Source organism: Corythoichthys intestinalis, chromosome 1 (assembly GCF_030265065.1).
Source record: "Corythoichthys intestinalis isolate RoL2023-P3 chromosome 1, ASM3026506v1, whole genome shotgun sequence".
Taxonomy (NCBI): Eukaryota; Metazoa; Chordata; class Actinopteri; order Syngnathiformes; family Syngnathidae; genus Corythoichthys; species Corythoichthys intestinalis.
In genome coordinates, this window is record NC_080395.1 from 42437853 (window position 1) to 42453934 (window position 16082).

Consider the following 16082-nt stretch of genomic DNA (forward strand, 5'->3'; position numbering starts at 1 on the left):
CGGACAAATTAAAAATAGTTCGGGGGCTTAATGCACCATGACTCTGCTATGGCAGCATATAGACATATTGTTCTATCAAACACAACAGTTGTCTTTTGGCTTGAAATACAGCAGTTTATTTTAAAGAGGGGTGCAAGAGCAGAAACTGCTTTTTCAATCTTGTCTGTGTTTTCCCCCATATATGTTTCCTATAAATGTTTAGATCCTTTACTAGTTGAAAGTTTTGTCTATTGTTATTTCTGTTGATTAAAACCTTCAAGTCAATGATGACAGCCAGATTAAACTTTGAAGAAAGGAAATTTGTTCTAAAATGCTACTTGAAGTATGAAAATGGAATTAAGAGTCTGAACATGTTATCAGCTACAAATGAGTGTATACATTTTTGGGACACCCTGTATGTATATATATAATCTGACCGGAAGGGATGGCAGCTATCATTCCTTTGCCAACCCCTCCCAGTCAAAATGGATTTGACTTTTAGTGCCGTGAATGGCAGCCAATGAGTCAAATGAGTGCCTTATAAAGGGTCAGGTATAGTTGGTGTGTAAACAACATGTAAAAAAAATGTGTATTTAGACACATGCATAAAAAACTGACAGTTGTTTTCTCAGGTTTTATTGCAACTCTGTTTGTATTCATGCAGTAGGAGTGAGAGCTGTGAGACAATCCTCCTTCGGTGTATTTGCCCACTCGGTTCCCTTTTATCTAAAAGCGCCACAAAAGCTTTCATGGCATGAAAAATGGAGGAGCTCCCAGTCCTACATTGGGTTTTTTGTTAGGAGGAGATTGGACCGAGAAGTTCTATCACTCCTGCTGCCGCCGCGGTTACCTTTCCCAGCCCAGACTGTAATCTTCCTCCACTCCAGCGGGATGAAATTATTTTCTCTCACAATGCATTGTTGCAAGGTGAACTAATCCTCCTGCTGTTTGAGGGGAGATTTCTTTAATGTGAGGAATAACTGGAGCAAGAGTCTTATGTTATATTTATTCATTCTCTCGGTAATATATTTAATAGAACAGTACAAGCTTCATGAAATAAACAAGAGTGACTTGAATTCAACTCAAATAAATAGAATACATAAACAGACGTATTAAGAGTGGGGAGAGGGGATTGATGGCTTAATGCAAAATAACTCATGAGCTGCCATTGATGGTGATAGACATCCAATTCATCGAACTTCTCAAGTGGATTAGACGTTTATCAATAGCAGCGTATGAGTAAAAATAGGGATTAATAAAAACAGTTGAATACACAAATTTAATTTCTAGGGCTAGTTCACCATGTCAAAAAGATTTAACATAAGGGCCAGCAGTTGACTGAGTGCTTTTCGGAGCACTTTTAGTTTTCTCTCTAGCAGTGGAAGCAAGTCTTACATGCACCAGGTTACAGGAGGAGGTAGGACGGAGGCAGTGGGAGTTGGCAGGGTGGCGGGCTCACAGCTCAGAGTCCCTGCAGAGGACTATCTCCAGCTCAGTGCGATACAGTTTCCCTCCGTCTGACAGTGCCATGATGCTTTTCTTGTACCCTGAAAGTCCTGTGACGTCCACATCCTGCCAACATTCAGTTTCTTGGTCACAACAGTTCACCTTAATGATACAAATTCAATGTTTATTCTCATTATTACCATTTTGTTTTTATCAGAAAGATCCTTTAGCAAAGCATCCAGCTCCTGCTCGTCAATGTAGCCATTACCGTCCTGAGAAATTTCATACAGAATTTAATTACTGACACAATAATATTAGTAATGACTGAAAATGTTAAATGTTAAATTTAAAAAAAAAAGAAAAAAAAAAAAGAAGGAAAACATTTTGTGCGGAAAGCAGTTTTTTTTTTTTAATTGTGAAAAAAAAAATACATTGGAATTTAATACCTGCAATCGTAAAATGGGAGTTTGCTTAGAATATTACCAGACAAAACAAACAAAAATCCTGCATTTTTTTAATGCATAAAATTTGTAAAGAACAATTTGTAAACCAAAGTATTGCAAATATCAATATGTAAATGGAAGTATCTTGATTAACTTGTGTATTCACTTTTCTATTGACGATAGCAGGCTGTCCAGGCCCTGAGGTAACATAGCATGCTGGTAACATGATGCTCGCCACAATGCTTTCTACTGTATATAGCATTGTGTATTCCTCCCAAGAACACACCAAATATGGTTTCATCTCATTCATATGTTTTTAAGCTTTGGTGGCAACCGACCCCATATTTGTCCAAAATCTGCTTTATTTTGCTGCCACTAGTCAAAACACTGCATTTTGACATTTTATTGAGCCGCCATTTTGTTCAATACTTCTGCTGTTGACCAAAATTAGGAGCTCTGACAAGGGACATAAGTGTAACATGACCAACTCGAAAAGTGATTTACTGTGTAAATGCAATTAATAACGTAACTATAGGTTGATGACAGGATGGTTTGAAAAAAATTAGCTTATGTGGGGTACATATCATCAGGTCATTAACCCATAGTTATCCAAATCCAAAGGTTTGGTCTCAACATTGGTAGGGAAGGTATATCAGCAAAACCTGCATGTACAATTTTTGCTGGGACAGGACATTAATAAGACCAAACAGATTGGGTGAGCGGGGTTCAGGGCTACAATTCTCACGAATATGAACCAAATTAATTTATAGGCTAAATGATCAATGCAATAAATCTGTATTGACTTAAACTAATACATATGCAAGTTAGTATAAGTGATACATCATTCGATTCAAACCTTTGTTTTCAAAAACTACTAAAGAAACATTTTGAAAACTTCCGGAATAGATGTCTGGACTTTTTTTGTTTTTGTTTGTTTGTTTGTTTGTTTAGAAAATTTAAATTGCAATATTTGAAGATAATTTAAATTAACATACCCAATAATCGCTTAACTATACAGGAATGCAAAAAATAAACAATTGCCTTAAGACCACTCAACATTGCCTAAATAAAGAAATTAACTATAATTGAAAAAAACGTCTTAGTTAGGGAATACCGAAAATAAAATAAAAATGAACCCTTCCTTTAGGTGAAACACTACTGCTTTTTTTCCACAAACACAACCAAACTAAAAAAAAAAAGAAAGCTCCTTTGGGCTACTTTAAGACAATGAATAAAATAAAAATGAAAATTGGAGAGAAGGGGTCAACCTCGATTCACTACATTTTTCACAGTTTAAAGTTAACAGGAGAAAACACATACTGGAGGACACTTCTCTCTAAGCAGCTTCCTACTCGAGCTTTGCAGGTTTGCAAATTCACACAGTTTAATGTTATGCCAACTCTGATGCAGGTCGGACTTTCAGTAGCAAAATTAGTGGTGTGTTCCCAACCTCCACAACATTGACATCTTTTTACATCACTTACTAAAAAATTGTGATACCCTCGTCTTCGAAGGGGGCGGAGGAGGCGGCATGTTATCGACATGTTGTATTTCTGTCTGGGCTGTGAGTGTGTGTGTGGGGGGGGGGTCATGTCATCAGCCAATCAAACGTGTGTTTAAGGGAAAAAATGGACTAGCACATTCAGTAAGTGAAAAGGGGTAAATGTCAGTCTGAACATAATGAAGGTAATTCACTTAATAATGGTAGGGTCACTCTCACTTCTATCATGACAACATATGGAGAGACAATCTAAAATACCTATATAACTGAAGTCATTATATAATAATAATAGATAATGCAAATAAGATTGCTTAAAAGATGGTGGGGACAATTTGAACATCCTGAAAAATTGGTAGGGTTATATCCCCACCGTCCCCTTGCAAACCTACGCCCTTGGTATCAACACAGACAACAGATCCTTGACAATAAATATTTTGCATTTAGTTTCCCTTGGAAAAATAACTAGATCACCTGGTTACTAGTCAAATAAATATACACAAATTCATCAATACCTCAAAATTCAATAATAATCATCTGAAATGTAGACTTGCCCGTATGCCAGTTATCTCAACAAACTTCACCAGAACAAACTGACACAAAAAAGAAGCAGGTTTATTTTCACCTTATCATAGAATGTGAAGAGTGAGTCAAATTCCTTGACTGTGAGCCTGATGCCCTGCACGCAGAAGAGCAAAAAAAAAAAATTGTTAGAAACCATAGGACATTTCTAGAAAGCAGTAAAAAGCCCCGGCACAGCAACGTCTGATACTAATCCATGCAGATTATGATAACTAGGACTAGCATTGAATTAATCCCGACCAGACTAGTTAATCCTCTGTCAGAAAGGAATTGTTGATCTAGTTCCACAAGCTGGACTGCATATATGGGGACATACAGTATGTTTGTTAAGGACGATTAACATTGTATTTGCATTCTAAACTTTGATGTTTCATCTTTTTCATCACCAAATAGCACCATGTTAACAATGATACTTGAAACAATGTATTGGATATACTGTATAATTTGGATAGATATTTCTCATTCAGATTTTAGCTTCGACTGGGCATTTTATTCAGAAAAATAATGTTAGGCCATGTTTACTGAAGACATTTGTTGAATTGAGTTAATTTCACTTCCTGACCACGCTCTTAACACAAATCGTCTTTCACGATGACAATGCATAGAAATGCCAGTAATTCGCTTAGGCCTCCAAACAACAAGAAATGCTCCATTGCTCCATAATCCAACAAAAATCATTTAAATTCGAAAGGTACAAGTTAACATTAATACATTTTTCCGTTTGTCGCTCCTGATTGCCCTCATCCAATTGGCACGTACTCGCAATCAAAGGGAACCCGTGGAAAGTCACATACAGTAAATAGCCTTTAAATAGCATTGCTAGCACTCTAAAATCAAAGGACATATCTATGTAATCTATATGTTTGTTACCCTTTTGAGCTATAACGGACAGTTGCCATGACAGTTTCTTAGTACAGTAGTTAACACAACAATAGATGTCCCTGGCTTTGTTACTGCTCACTAAGAAACTGTACATCCACAACAACACTGTAATAAAACCCAGTGAGCTGTCAAATGTAGATTTTAGCTTTCATTAGATATGGATATATATTATGTGATCAAGAGTTAGATGCATGATGATTGATTATACATTGATATTAAAAGAAAATACATAATGAAGTGAGACTTTACACACAGCTAGGTTTCTTGCATTATTAACGTTACTTAGGCTAGGTTCAAGACCGCAGGTCTTCACGCACGAATCCGATTTTTTTGCGGTTTTCCGACTCAAGTGATGCATTAACTTGTTGTTGCATGGAAATGGACCATTTCAAATTTCTGTATATGGTTTAAATCCGATCTGGGCCACATTTACAGTCAGCAAAGAGCGAGAGCGGCAGGCAGGATGGCAGTGATGTAGCAATGCATTAGCGTTAGCGCCTAGCCTGAACTCGTCTTTCACGCAGGAGGCAGGCTTGACCACAGTCATAAAAAAATAAAATCAAATGAAGAAAAGGATAAGACTTAGGGTTGTTCCGATCATGTTTTTTTGCTCCCGATCCGATCCTGATCGTTTTAGTTTGAGTATCTGCCGATCCCGATATTTCCCGATCCGATTGCTTTTTTTGGCTCCCGATTCAATTCCGATCACTCCCGATAATTTTTCCCGATCATATACATTTTGGCAATGCATTAAGAAAAAAATGAATAAAACTCGGACGAATATATACATTCAACATACAGTACATAAGTACTGTATTTGTTTATTATGACAATAAATCCTCAAGATGGCATTTACATTACTAACATTCTCTCTGTGAGAGGGATCCACGGATAGAAAGACTTGGGACTTTGTGTATTGTGACTAAATACTGCCATCTAGTGTATTTGTTGAGCTTTCAGTTCAGATACTGCAGCATGCTCCAAGGCATGATGGGAAAGTGGAACCATGATGGGAAGTAAAACCATGACTGTGAGTCATGCTAACAATGGATATACCATATGTGCTTTGGAATTTAAATTAGTGTTTATAGATAATGAGTTATTATCACCTTGCTTCCCCACATTGCTTCCCATGACGCTTCTAATCATAGAAAGAGAATTCGCAAGATTTTAATCAAATAAGAGACGGATTTAAAGACTGCTGAAATTTACTCTACCCGATAATTGCTGCATTATAGCTCTCTTTGAAGGGAAAACAGCGTTACAACAAATTGAGTTTGACAAGGAGTGAAAGGGTCGTACAGCGCAAATATTAATAGCTTAAAATACTTTAACGTGACTCATTTCTCAATCAGATAAATGCCGCCGCTTTCGGGATATTTATGATAACCCTACGCTAAGCCTGAACTAAAGACTCTGGATGAATGTAACATGTTATGTCTGTAACGATAAATACAATTAGAAAACGAGCTTCCATTCACACCTGAGCTAGAAATGTTCATTATAGTTAAATTCTAAATATATATACATTTAACAAGACAACATATTGGCTTGTCGTAAATAATATTACTCTAAATTATACCTTTCGAAATTGAATGTTTTTTCCTTGTAGATCCTGCTGATCAATATAAACTCAATTGAGTTTCACAGAGGGATACACTTCTATCGGCACACCCGATATTTTTTTTCTGTGTGATTTAGCTTTTTGTCCACAAACAAATTTTTTCAGTTTCCACAACAACGGCTGTATGGTGCTGCCCAGGTGTCCTGGGGCAGAAGTAAATGGCCAGAATAATTCACTTTATAAAAAAGATGAATGAAAACACCTATCTTTCTAAAACAAATGTGTTTTAGGAGCCTGAGAGGATGAGGACGGCCTGATTCTTGAGCCGGAAGATGCTGGCCAGGTGGGAGAACAACAAGTCTGTCAAGGCCGTATACAAATTGACACAAAAGGTGCTAGCGCGCTATTCGATCGGGAAGCAGAGTGTTGGGCTCATCATGGCGGTCGTCAACCCCAACATGGTCACACGGGCAAGGAGGAACACAGGGACACACAGGGCCGACATCCTGGAGATGTTCCAGAAGACAAGGGAGACCCTGAGACAGGCCGGGCGATCCTCAAGTCGCCATCTCTCCCCATGGCCCACATGCGTACTTCGTAATATCGCTGTGGGACTCGCTGATGTGCAGGAAGCACAAGAGCACCTGCTGGAGTTCCTGGCGGTCCCTCTTTAACCTTTTTGGTGCAAACTTCTCCAAGGATGTGACTTCAGAAGCGAGGAAGAACAAGGCCTTGGAGTGGCCTGCCGGCAGGAAAAGAAGCAGAGTCACGGAGGGCAGAAAGGAGACAGCGAGGAACAGGGACAAGTCGAGGAAGCTGACCAGAAAACGCAAGGCATGGAAAAAGGCTATGTGATTGTTGAAAGACGAGGATCACATCCTGGTAACACCACATCGATTATTTGCACTGCCTGAATTATAGGACTATCTCCTACGCATTTTATATTTACTTTTATTTAGATTTCATACTTACACGTCACTTTTGAGATTTTATTTTATCTGCACTGTAAATGGATGCTCCACAATTTCATTGTATAACTGTATAATGATGATAAAAGGCTATTCTATTCTATAATAAATTGTGATTGTATATAGAATTTATTAATAATCTATTTATATATTATTTATAATTGATTCTGCATGTTTTCCTCAAGTATTAAGTTTCTGGTGTTAAATTGAGTGATTTATTAGCTGTTGAAAACTTGCAGTAAATTAAAAAATAATAATAATTAAGTTGCTATTTTGGTCAAAAACTTTTATATGTTAAATATTGCTATTGATCCTGAAAATATAGGTTATTATCTCTGCATATGGTAATTTTTGTGCATCCAGTGTAAAATCTGAGAATTTTATAGCCATTTTAAGTTTTGTTTTACTTATATAAAAAATAATTAATCGGGATTATATAAGGGAACAACTTTGTTTTTTTTTTTTGTTTTTTTTTTGTTTTTTTGTTTTTATGCCGCTGCTCATGGAGACTCATATATAGCTAAGGTAGGTGCCTGTTTTGTTTTGTTTTGAAAATATTTGAATTTGAAGTTTTTGAAAATAGGCCCCCTACGGATCAGCCCCGTTTACCATGTCATGTCAAGTATCATTAAGTCTAAGGCTTTATCTTTTCTTTGGTACCCAAAGTATACGGCCTTACCACATTACCGTTTTTGTTTTTGTTTGTTCGACTACTCTGGGGAAAAAACATGAAAACATGAACGCACCCAACTCTACAAATGCCATAAACACTTGTTTGGCTAATTCTGAACATGTTCAACAAAACATTCTGAAGCAAAATGAAAAAAACCTTAATAAGTGCATATAACATAATCTCAATGACAGGATAGAGTGCAATCAGCTGACCTGAATCAGTTCAGACTACTTAACTGCGGATAAATGTTACTGAATCTGACTGTTGATAACTGGGGGATGTCTCTCTAGCTCTGTCTTATCACTGAGTGCTTTTGTAAATTATGTATGGTGTCAAAAATGTTAGGAAGAAAGCACCACTCGTGTGCAGCACCAAATAACCCCCCAACAAGTTTTACTCATGTTTCACATATTATTAAAACGGGGGTGGAGGGTGCTTTAAACAAGTGTAAATTGGCCCGTACCTGTGAAAATCATTATTGCATCATCCCTCTAAGCAAGATAAAAAAACAACTTCCAAGCAGATGTAATCTTATGAAACATGATTACTACATGACTTAAAGTAACCAAGCATTTGTGTCAATGTGCCATATGTCCATTCAGCACATTAAGGTCATATAATCCTCTCGTACAGTGAATCCAGTATTGCTGAATTTCACTGTCTGCTGCACATCACACACGACCTTAGTAACACATTTATGAATGTACTCCAATAGAATAGAATAGAATGCCTTTATTGTCATTACACAAAGTGTCATGAGATTCAAAGCTGCCCCACGGTGTGCACACGCAGACAAAATGAATGGATTGAAAAAGTATGTACACAATAAAAACACAATATGAAAAAGGACTTGTAATAGTGATACTCTTGCAGTACAGGTAAGGTGACCTGTGATAGCAGGATTATTAACAGTGGAAAAAAAAAAAAACTGATTTCAGTTAACAGTATGTGTCCATTTCAAGACCGCCGCAGTGATATAGGTAAAGAGACATGCCAGCATTCAGTAATGATATTGGTTGTTAACAGTGTAAAATACAGGTTAGGTTACAGTTTATTACAGTTATTGTGCAAATGGCAGTTTGCAGTTCTCTGTCTGAGTTCAAGTGTCCTATGTCAAGAGGTGCAGGTGACCCCCCAGTGCAAAAGGAATTATAATATGCACAAGTGCAAAAGGATTATAATATGTGTATTATCCTACCTGAAACTTCATCAAGAAATTCTCCTGTACGGGTAAGAGCCTGAGATGACAAATTTTCAGGTTATAATCATGCTTTGAGGCCAAAATGCAGAATGTTTATGAAGTGGAGACCAACCTTGCCATCTCAGAGAGGCCGAGCTTCCCATCGCCGTTCAGATCAAACATCCTTAGCTTTAACGAAAGACGATTAATGGTGAATTTTGTCAGGAGCACCGCAGACATGAGCAGGAGTTCAACTACAACGGTGTGCTAACTGGATATGGCGAAAAACACTCAGGTGACTTGAAGTTCCGCTCTGAGACCCCAAATTTGGCCAAATTTCAAAATTGTCCGATATGCATGTGTGATACATCATTGGAAAGCTTAAAATCTTAATTTTCTGGGAGAAGAAAAATTTTGGACAAGGGGGCATTTAAAAAAAAAACAAAACTTTTTTTAAACAGTAAAACCCTATATCGAGGTGAGAGCACGCGAGAGCAGAATTACAGATGCTATGACTTTAATGAGATATTATCGCGTACATACCTTGTTTTGATCCAAAAACTCCATGTCGCATGTATCACCGAGTGTCAAGACACAGCTGTGAATGGCCACAGCTGGATTTTGGGGGGATTTTATTCGTGAAACATTGTAATATAATAAGGGTCGCGATGCAGAAATCGCAGACATCAAGGAGTGGTCGAGATTTTCATATATTTACCCTTTTAAATGTTTTTTTTTTCCCTCTTTGTTTGGATCGATTATTTATCATCTAACATATCGGGGAAAATGCAACAGTAAGAAAAAAAAAAAAACAATACAATTTAGCGATAGTTATGAGGTAGATATCCGTGACTTTTTTACAGACGCCATTTTTTCCTTGTGACGTAATTTGTTTAAAAGTTTAAAATATGCGAGTGAATAATTTTTTTAAATCGTTTCTTTTTTTTTTTTAATGAAATATTAGACATCAATTAATGATTCTAAGATAAAAATAACAGACATTTTGAATAATAAATATAATTACTTACCTTGTTTTCATGGCTGGGTTGAAACAAAAACGGTTGCGCGACGTCTGTAAACGGGGGTTTCCAGGGTAAAACGGGCAAATTAAAAATAGTTCGGGGGCTTAATGTGCCATGAATCTGCTATGGCATATTGTTCTATCCAACACAACAGTTGTTTTGGCTAAAAAAAGGTTCTTTTAAAAAGGAGTGCAAGAGCAGAAGCTTCTTTTTCAGTCTTGTCTGTGTTTTCCGCCATATACTAGTCCAAAAAATATCAAAGAACACTCACTTGTCACAACATTATATCACATTGAAACTCCTGTTGGGCTCAATATAGTCAATTCATATAAATTCCAAAATTGGTGCAGCACACAAAGATGGCATCCTCGGTCCATAAAGGTTCTCTTCAGCTTTCGAAGTGGTTGTAATTGTGTTTAGTTGAAATATCAACAAAAACATACAAATATACACTGATGCATGTAAATATTTAATTCGTGCGAATCCGCTATCTTGACTTTCCAAGGCAGACAGTGTGAAAACAGCACGTATTTGTCAAATAATACTCACAATAGTCTGTGTGTACTCGTTGAGCTTCTTATCATCATAGCTTGTGTTGGCTTTCTTCAGCAGGTCTGTCAGGAAGCCCTGATGAGAGTCGGCAATGTCACTGAATAAATATTGCTCTTCAAATGTGCACTTCTGCCAGAATTATTACAACGACAGAAAAGACAAAGAAAAATATCATTTCAAGAATGTTGGGTTTGTCATCAGCAATTTCTTTAATGCAGGATTAGATTAAAATAAAGCTCTTTCCAATCACAGTTTAGGTTTCATTTAATTTGAAAAGTACACTGAAAAATCCTTATTCACCTTCAGTTCGTTCGACTCAATGTATCCGCTCCGGTCAGTGTCATACCTCCGCCAAGCCTGTTTTGGGGGGAAAAAAGTGACGTTACACAAGCTGCAAACATGACAACATCATAAACCATACGTGAAATGTAACTAACTTGTAAAAGAAAAACTTGGTAGCCATCAGATATTGAGTAAATATAGAATTTCTCTAAGATGGATACTAAAACGCCCACACTAAATGCTTTTCCTCTGCTGAAGGCTGTGCTCCATCCATAATGTATGGTGGTCTCAGAATAGGCTTTAAGGCTTCGAGCAGCCTGAACATCAAACCCCACACTTAAGAAGCGGACTTTAACAGGGTTTTGACATTTTACAGAACAAGCTCTATCTTTCAAACAAATTTAGACACGTCAACAAAACAGAAGCGCAAGAAAATTGACTTATCAGGATGGGGGGCCCTTTCAGTTTGTATTTTGACAAATGGGATATTAAAATGTCCTCCAATTCTTGAATGACCGATATGTTGATTCATTCACATTTGATCGATACAACTTACAGCCATGAATTGAGTGCTGGATCCCACAAACTCTCTAAAACACAGCAGGAAGTTTTCTTCTGTGGGCAGAAGCTGAGCCAACTGAAGAGTGAGAGAAAGTGACTTATAAGTACCATTTTAGGATGAGTGCTTGAGAGTGATTTTCTCAGACCAGAGCTCAATTTATACGACAAGTATGTCCCAGTGAAATAGCAGTCACGTTTCATTTCTGTCATCACCTCTGTCATCTCAATCCTCCCATCAGAGTTCTTGTCGAAACTGGCCATGAATTCCTTCATCTTCTCCTTGAACACAGCGTGTGAAGGATCCTGTAAAGGTTAATCAAGACTCCAAAATGAGAACTTGTCAGGAAACAATAAAATTGCCAAACAGTGCATCAATCAACACGGTATTCATCAACACAACAGCATGTTAAAATCATGTTGAATCACATATCTAATTCAATTAAATCATGGGTTGTTTATCATACTGTCATTGATTATAAGTCAAGGGCAGAGGTAATGACGTGTTACATTCATTCAGTTACTTTTACTTGAGTAACTCCTGAGAAAAATGTACTTCTTAGAGCAGGTTTAACTAGCAATATTTGTTTTTACTTTTACTTGTGAAGAAGTATCACTGCTCTTACTCCGCTACTTTGGGCTGCACGAGAGTCATTACATAATTCCTCTTTTTTCTACATATTGACTTTATTTTTGCCAGGGATGCCGACAGTGGCTGTCTCAATTTTCACCAATGAGATGTCGCAACAATAACCACATGGCCCCATTATAGCAATCAAGGTAACAATGTTTTTTCTCCACTAGAGGGCACTCATGCTCTTTGGACAGGTGATGTTTCATAGTGTTGTTCTGGTCTGAATTTGATAATGTTTGTCTTTTGGGCCTAATATTGCCATGTAATAGGTTACAGTACAGTATAATAATAACAGTTCATACAGAAGTTGTGCTGAAAAAATATATATAACAATTTTTTAAAAAATCTGACATTGTCACTCATTACTTGAGTATTGTTATCATTGAATTGTTTTTTACTTGTAGTTGATTAAATTTTTGGATGACTACTTTTACTTTTACTTGAGTAATTACAGTGGTATGAAAAAGTATCTTAACCTTTTGGAATTGCTCACATTTCTGCATAAAATCACCATCAAATATGATCTTTGTCAAAATCACACAGATGAAAATACAGTGTCTGCTAACTAAAACTACTCAGACATTTATAGGTTTTCATATTTTAATGAGGATAGCATGCAAATAATGACAGAGGGGGAAAAAATAAGTAGGTGAACCCTCTGCCGAAGGAGACTTAAAGAGCAATTGAAACCAATTTTTACCAAACATTTTAAGTCAGGTGTGTGCCCAATCACTGATGAGTGGTTTAATGCTGCCCTGCCCTCTATAAAACACACACTGGGTAACAATTGTCTTGTTGAGAAGCATTGTCTGATGTGCATCATGGCTCGGTCAAAAGAGCTGTCTGAACACTTACGATCAAGGATTGTTAATTTGTATAAAACTGGGAAAGGATACAAAACCATCTCTAAAAGTCCGGATGTTCATCAATCAACAGTCAGATAAGTTGTCTACAACTGGAGAGAGTTTGGCACTGTTGCTTTTCTCCCACGGAGTGGCCGTCCACCAAAGATGACATCAAGAGTTCAGCGCAAAATACTCAGAGAGGTAAAAAAGAACCTTAGAGTGTCTGCTAAAGACTTACAGAAATCACTGGCACAGTCCAATATCTCTGTGCACACATCAACTATCTGTAAAACAATGGCCAAGAATAATGTTCATGGGAGGACTCCACGGAGGAAGCCACTGCTGTCTAAAAAAACATTGTTGCTTGTTTACTGTTCACAAAAAGGCACTTGAACACTACACAGAAGTTTTGGCAAAATATTTTGCGAACTGATGAATCCAGAGTTGAATTGTTTGGGAGTAGCACACAACGTCATGTGTGGAGGAAAATAGAACAGCTCACCAACATCAACACCTCATCCCCACCGTGAAGCATGGTGAAAGGAGCATCATGATTTGGGGCTGTTTTGCTGCCTCAGGGCCTGGACAACTTGCAGTCATTAATGGCAGAATGAATTCAAAAGTTTAGCAGGATGTTTTACAGAAAAACCTGAGGCCGTCTGTCAGACAGTTGAAGCTAAAACGAGGATGGATGCTGCAACAAGACAATGATCCTAAACACAAAAGTAAATCAACTTCAGAATGGTTTCAGAAGAACAAAATACACGTTCTGGAGTGGACAAGTCAAAGTCCAGACTTGAACCCAATTGAAATGCTGTAGCATGAGCTAAAGACAGCAATCCATGCCAGAAATCCCAGGAAATACTATTACTACTATTACTGAACTACAGCAGTTTTGTCGAAAAGAATGAGCCAAGATTAGTTCTGATCGATGTGCCCTTCTGTCATTGTTTGCATACTATCCTCATTAAAATATGAAAACCTATTATTGTTTGGGTGGTTTTAGTTAAAGCAGACACTGTTTTTTCACCCGTGTGATTTTGAGAAAGATAAGATCATATTTCATGGTGATTTTATGCAGAATTGTGAGAAATTCTATAAGGTTCTGATACTTTTTCATACCACTGTATATTCAGAAGTGACACTACTCTTACTTGAGTAAAACTTTTGGCTTTCAATTGTATGGCCACAGAATCAAAGGTTTAGCAGTAAAATGGTGGAGAGTTCAAGAGCCTTAATAGAGATCAATCGTATTGCTATATACAGGGTGACCTCCCCCACAAAAAATGCAAATTTTAAAAGAAAATATCTCTAATATTAAATACTATACAATCTTGATGTTTCTTCAAATTAGTGGTCTGCGAAAAAAAAAACTCATTTTTTCCTGAGCTGTCTATTGTTGAAATAAAATTTTATGGCTATTTGGTGAGTGTAGATAGTTGTTGTATAACGACCATTCCGAGGAAAACCAACTTCTCAATAGAAGTCAGCTGTGATAGGTTTCAACTCACCCTTGGTCCTTAAGTGGAGACGTACAATATAAAATTGATGGACGATATGATATCTCGCCAGCATAATCTCACATAAAACTCAGAATGAAGCATGATGAAATGAAATGATAAGATTTCTCCTTATTTAAAAATGCGCTTAAAAACGGTTTTCCATGTTGAAGACTAGCTTTTTACAAAGAAAGTATACAGGTTTTTGTACACAATCCTACTAAATTATTGAGATCAGCCTCCTTTACTTTATATTGCAGTCCACTAACCAAGCAAAAATAAAAATGGGGTCTCGCCTGGCATTCAAAGTGGAAAACACTTTAGTATGGGGGGGAAAAAATAGTTCAAGGCTTAGACTACGTATCGAGAAAACTTTAATAATGAGGGCACTTTTTTGAAACGCATCCTAAGCACTCACCACGCCTGCTCCTCGTCTCGCTAACTCCAGCTCTCTAATGAAGTTTTCCAGTTCCTTCCCTTCAATGTAGCCATTTCCTGCAGCACAGAAGAGGGGCAAATGAAGTTTTCACAGTTTTTGATAGAGTTTATTATGACACATTTGATTTCATGATACAGCAATGTTTCTGAATTTGAGTAGACAAACTTTTTGAGCTACTATTTCCAAAGAAGGCAAGGGGACACTAGTAAGAACTCACTAAAACAAGCAATCTATTAGATACGATACGGCACCTAACATCGACGAGTACTAAGAAATAGCATGTCGATGCTGTGCAACATGTACTTTTGATCTTGTTTCCAACAGCTGGTTGCCCCACCCAAGATGGCCGCCAGCGACGCATGCCTCCATTAACCCTTAAAACTCGCGGGACGTGCCACGTGTCTTGCGCGCATGTCATCTTTGAAGCCTCTTTATGTTTTAATTACGTCACCCAGGTGCTGCTAGTTGGTCTCGTTTGAAAGCGCGGAAGTTGAGGTTCACTCTGGTTTTTACTTGAAGTCAGTCGACCAAGTAAACCGGGAGATAATGTCATTTGAGTTTTATGGCCTCATAAATAAACATCAAAACGCTGCATGGACCAGGTTTTTAATCTACACATATCCATCGTTTCTTGTCCGTTTTCAAAAAGGAAAGCACCACAAAAACTACATACCCCAGGAGCCATTATGAGGTCACGAAGGAAGGACAAAATGTGAGCATTTTAATTTATTGCCGAGCGAGGCACCACCTAACAAGTGGGAGGCGAGGTAGCGAGTGACGGCCAGTTGGATTAAGTGAGCAACTTTGTGAAATGTGCAGAATGAATGGAAAACTAGCTCAAGCTAATGCATTATTTCATCAACTGGAGGAAGAAGATGAGCCAGATTTTTTTGTTGTTTTGAGTGAGAAGAGTGACAGCAGTGCGCGAAGGGCGGATGGTGGACCGACACTCGCTGGAAGAGTGGGCTGTGTGACGTAGCGAAACTGAGTGGTATGCCCGAAAAATTGAACTGAACTAGTTATTGTCAATATTTTC

At 37.6% G+C, this 16082-nt stretch overlaps 1 protein-coding gene across 1 annotated transcript in view; it reads right to left on the reverse strand.

Moving 5' to 3' along the window:
- Positions 1 to 374: 374 nt before the first annotated feature.
- The window catches only part of LOC130913881 (calretinin-like), a 29737-nt gene continuing 14029 nt past the window's right edge, over positions 375 to 16082 (reverse strand). Inside the window, exons 2-11 of the mRNA XM_057832804.1 lie at positions 15026 to 15102; positions 11846 to 11935; positions 11628 to 11708; positions 11090 to 11146; positions 10787 to 10864; positions 9349 to 9404; positions 9234 to 9273; positions 3992 to 4045; positions 1626 to 1697; positions 375 to 1551 (exon numbers count right to left, since the gene is read on the reverse strand). Coding sequence (XP_057688787.1) covers positions 1435 to 1551; positions 1626 to 1697; positions 3992 to 4045; positions 9234 to 9273; positions 9349 to 9404; positions 10787 to 10864; positions 11090 to 11146; positions 11628 to 11708; positions 11846 to 11935; positions 15026 to 15102 — 722 coding nt within the window. The 3' untranslated portion in view covers positions 375 to 1434. The remainder of the gene's footprint in view (positions 1552 to 1625; positions 1698 to 3991; positions 4046 to 9233; positions 9274 to 9348; positions 9405 to 10786; positions 10865 to 11089; positions 11147 to 11627; positions 11709 to 11845; positions 11936 to 15025; positions 15103 to 16082) is intronic.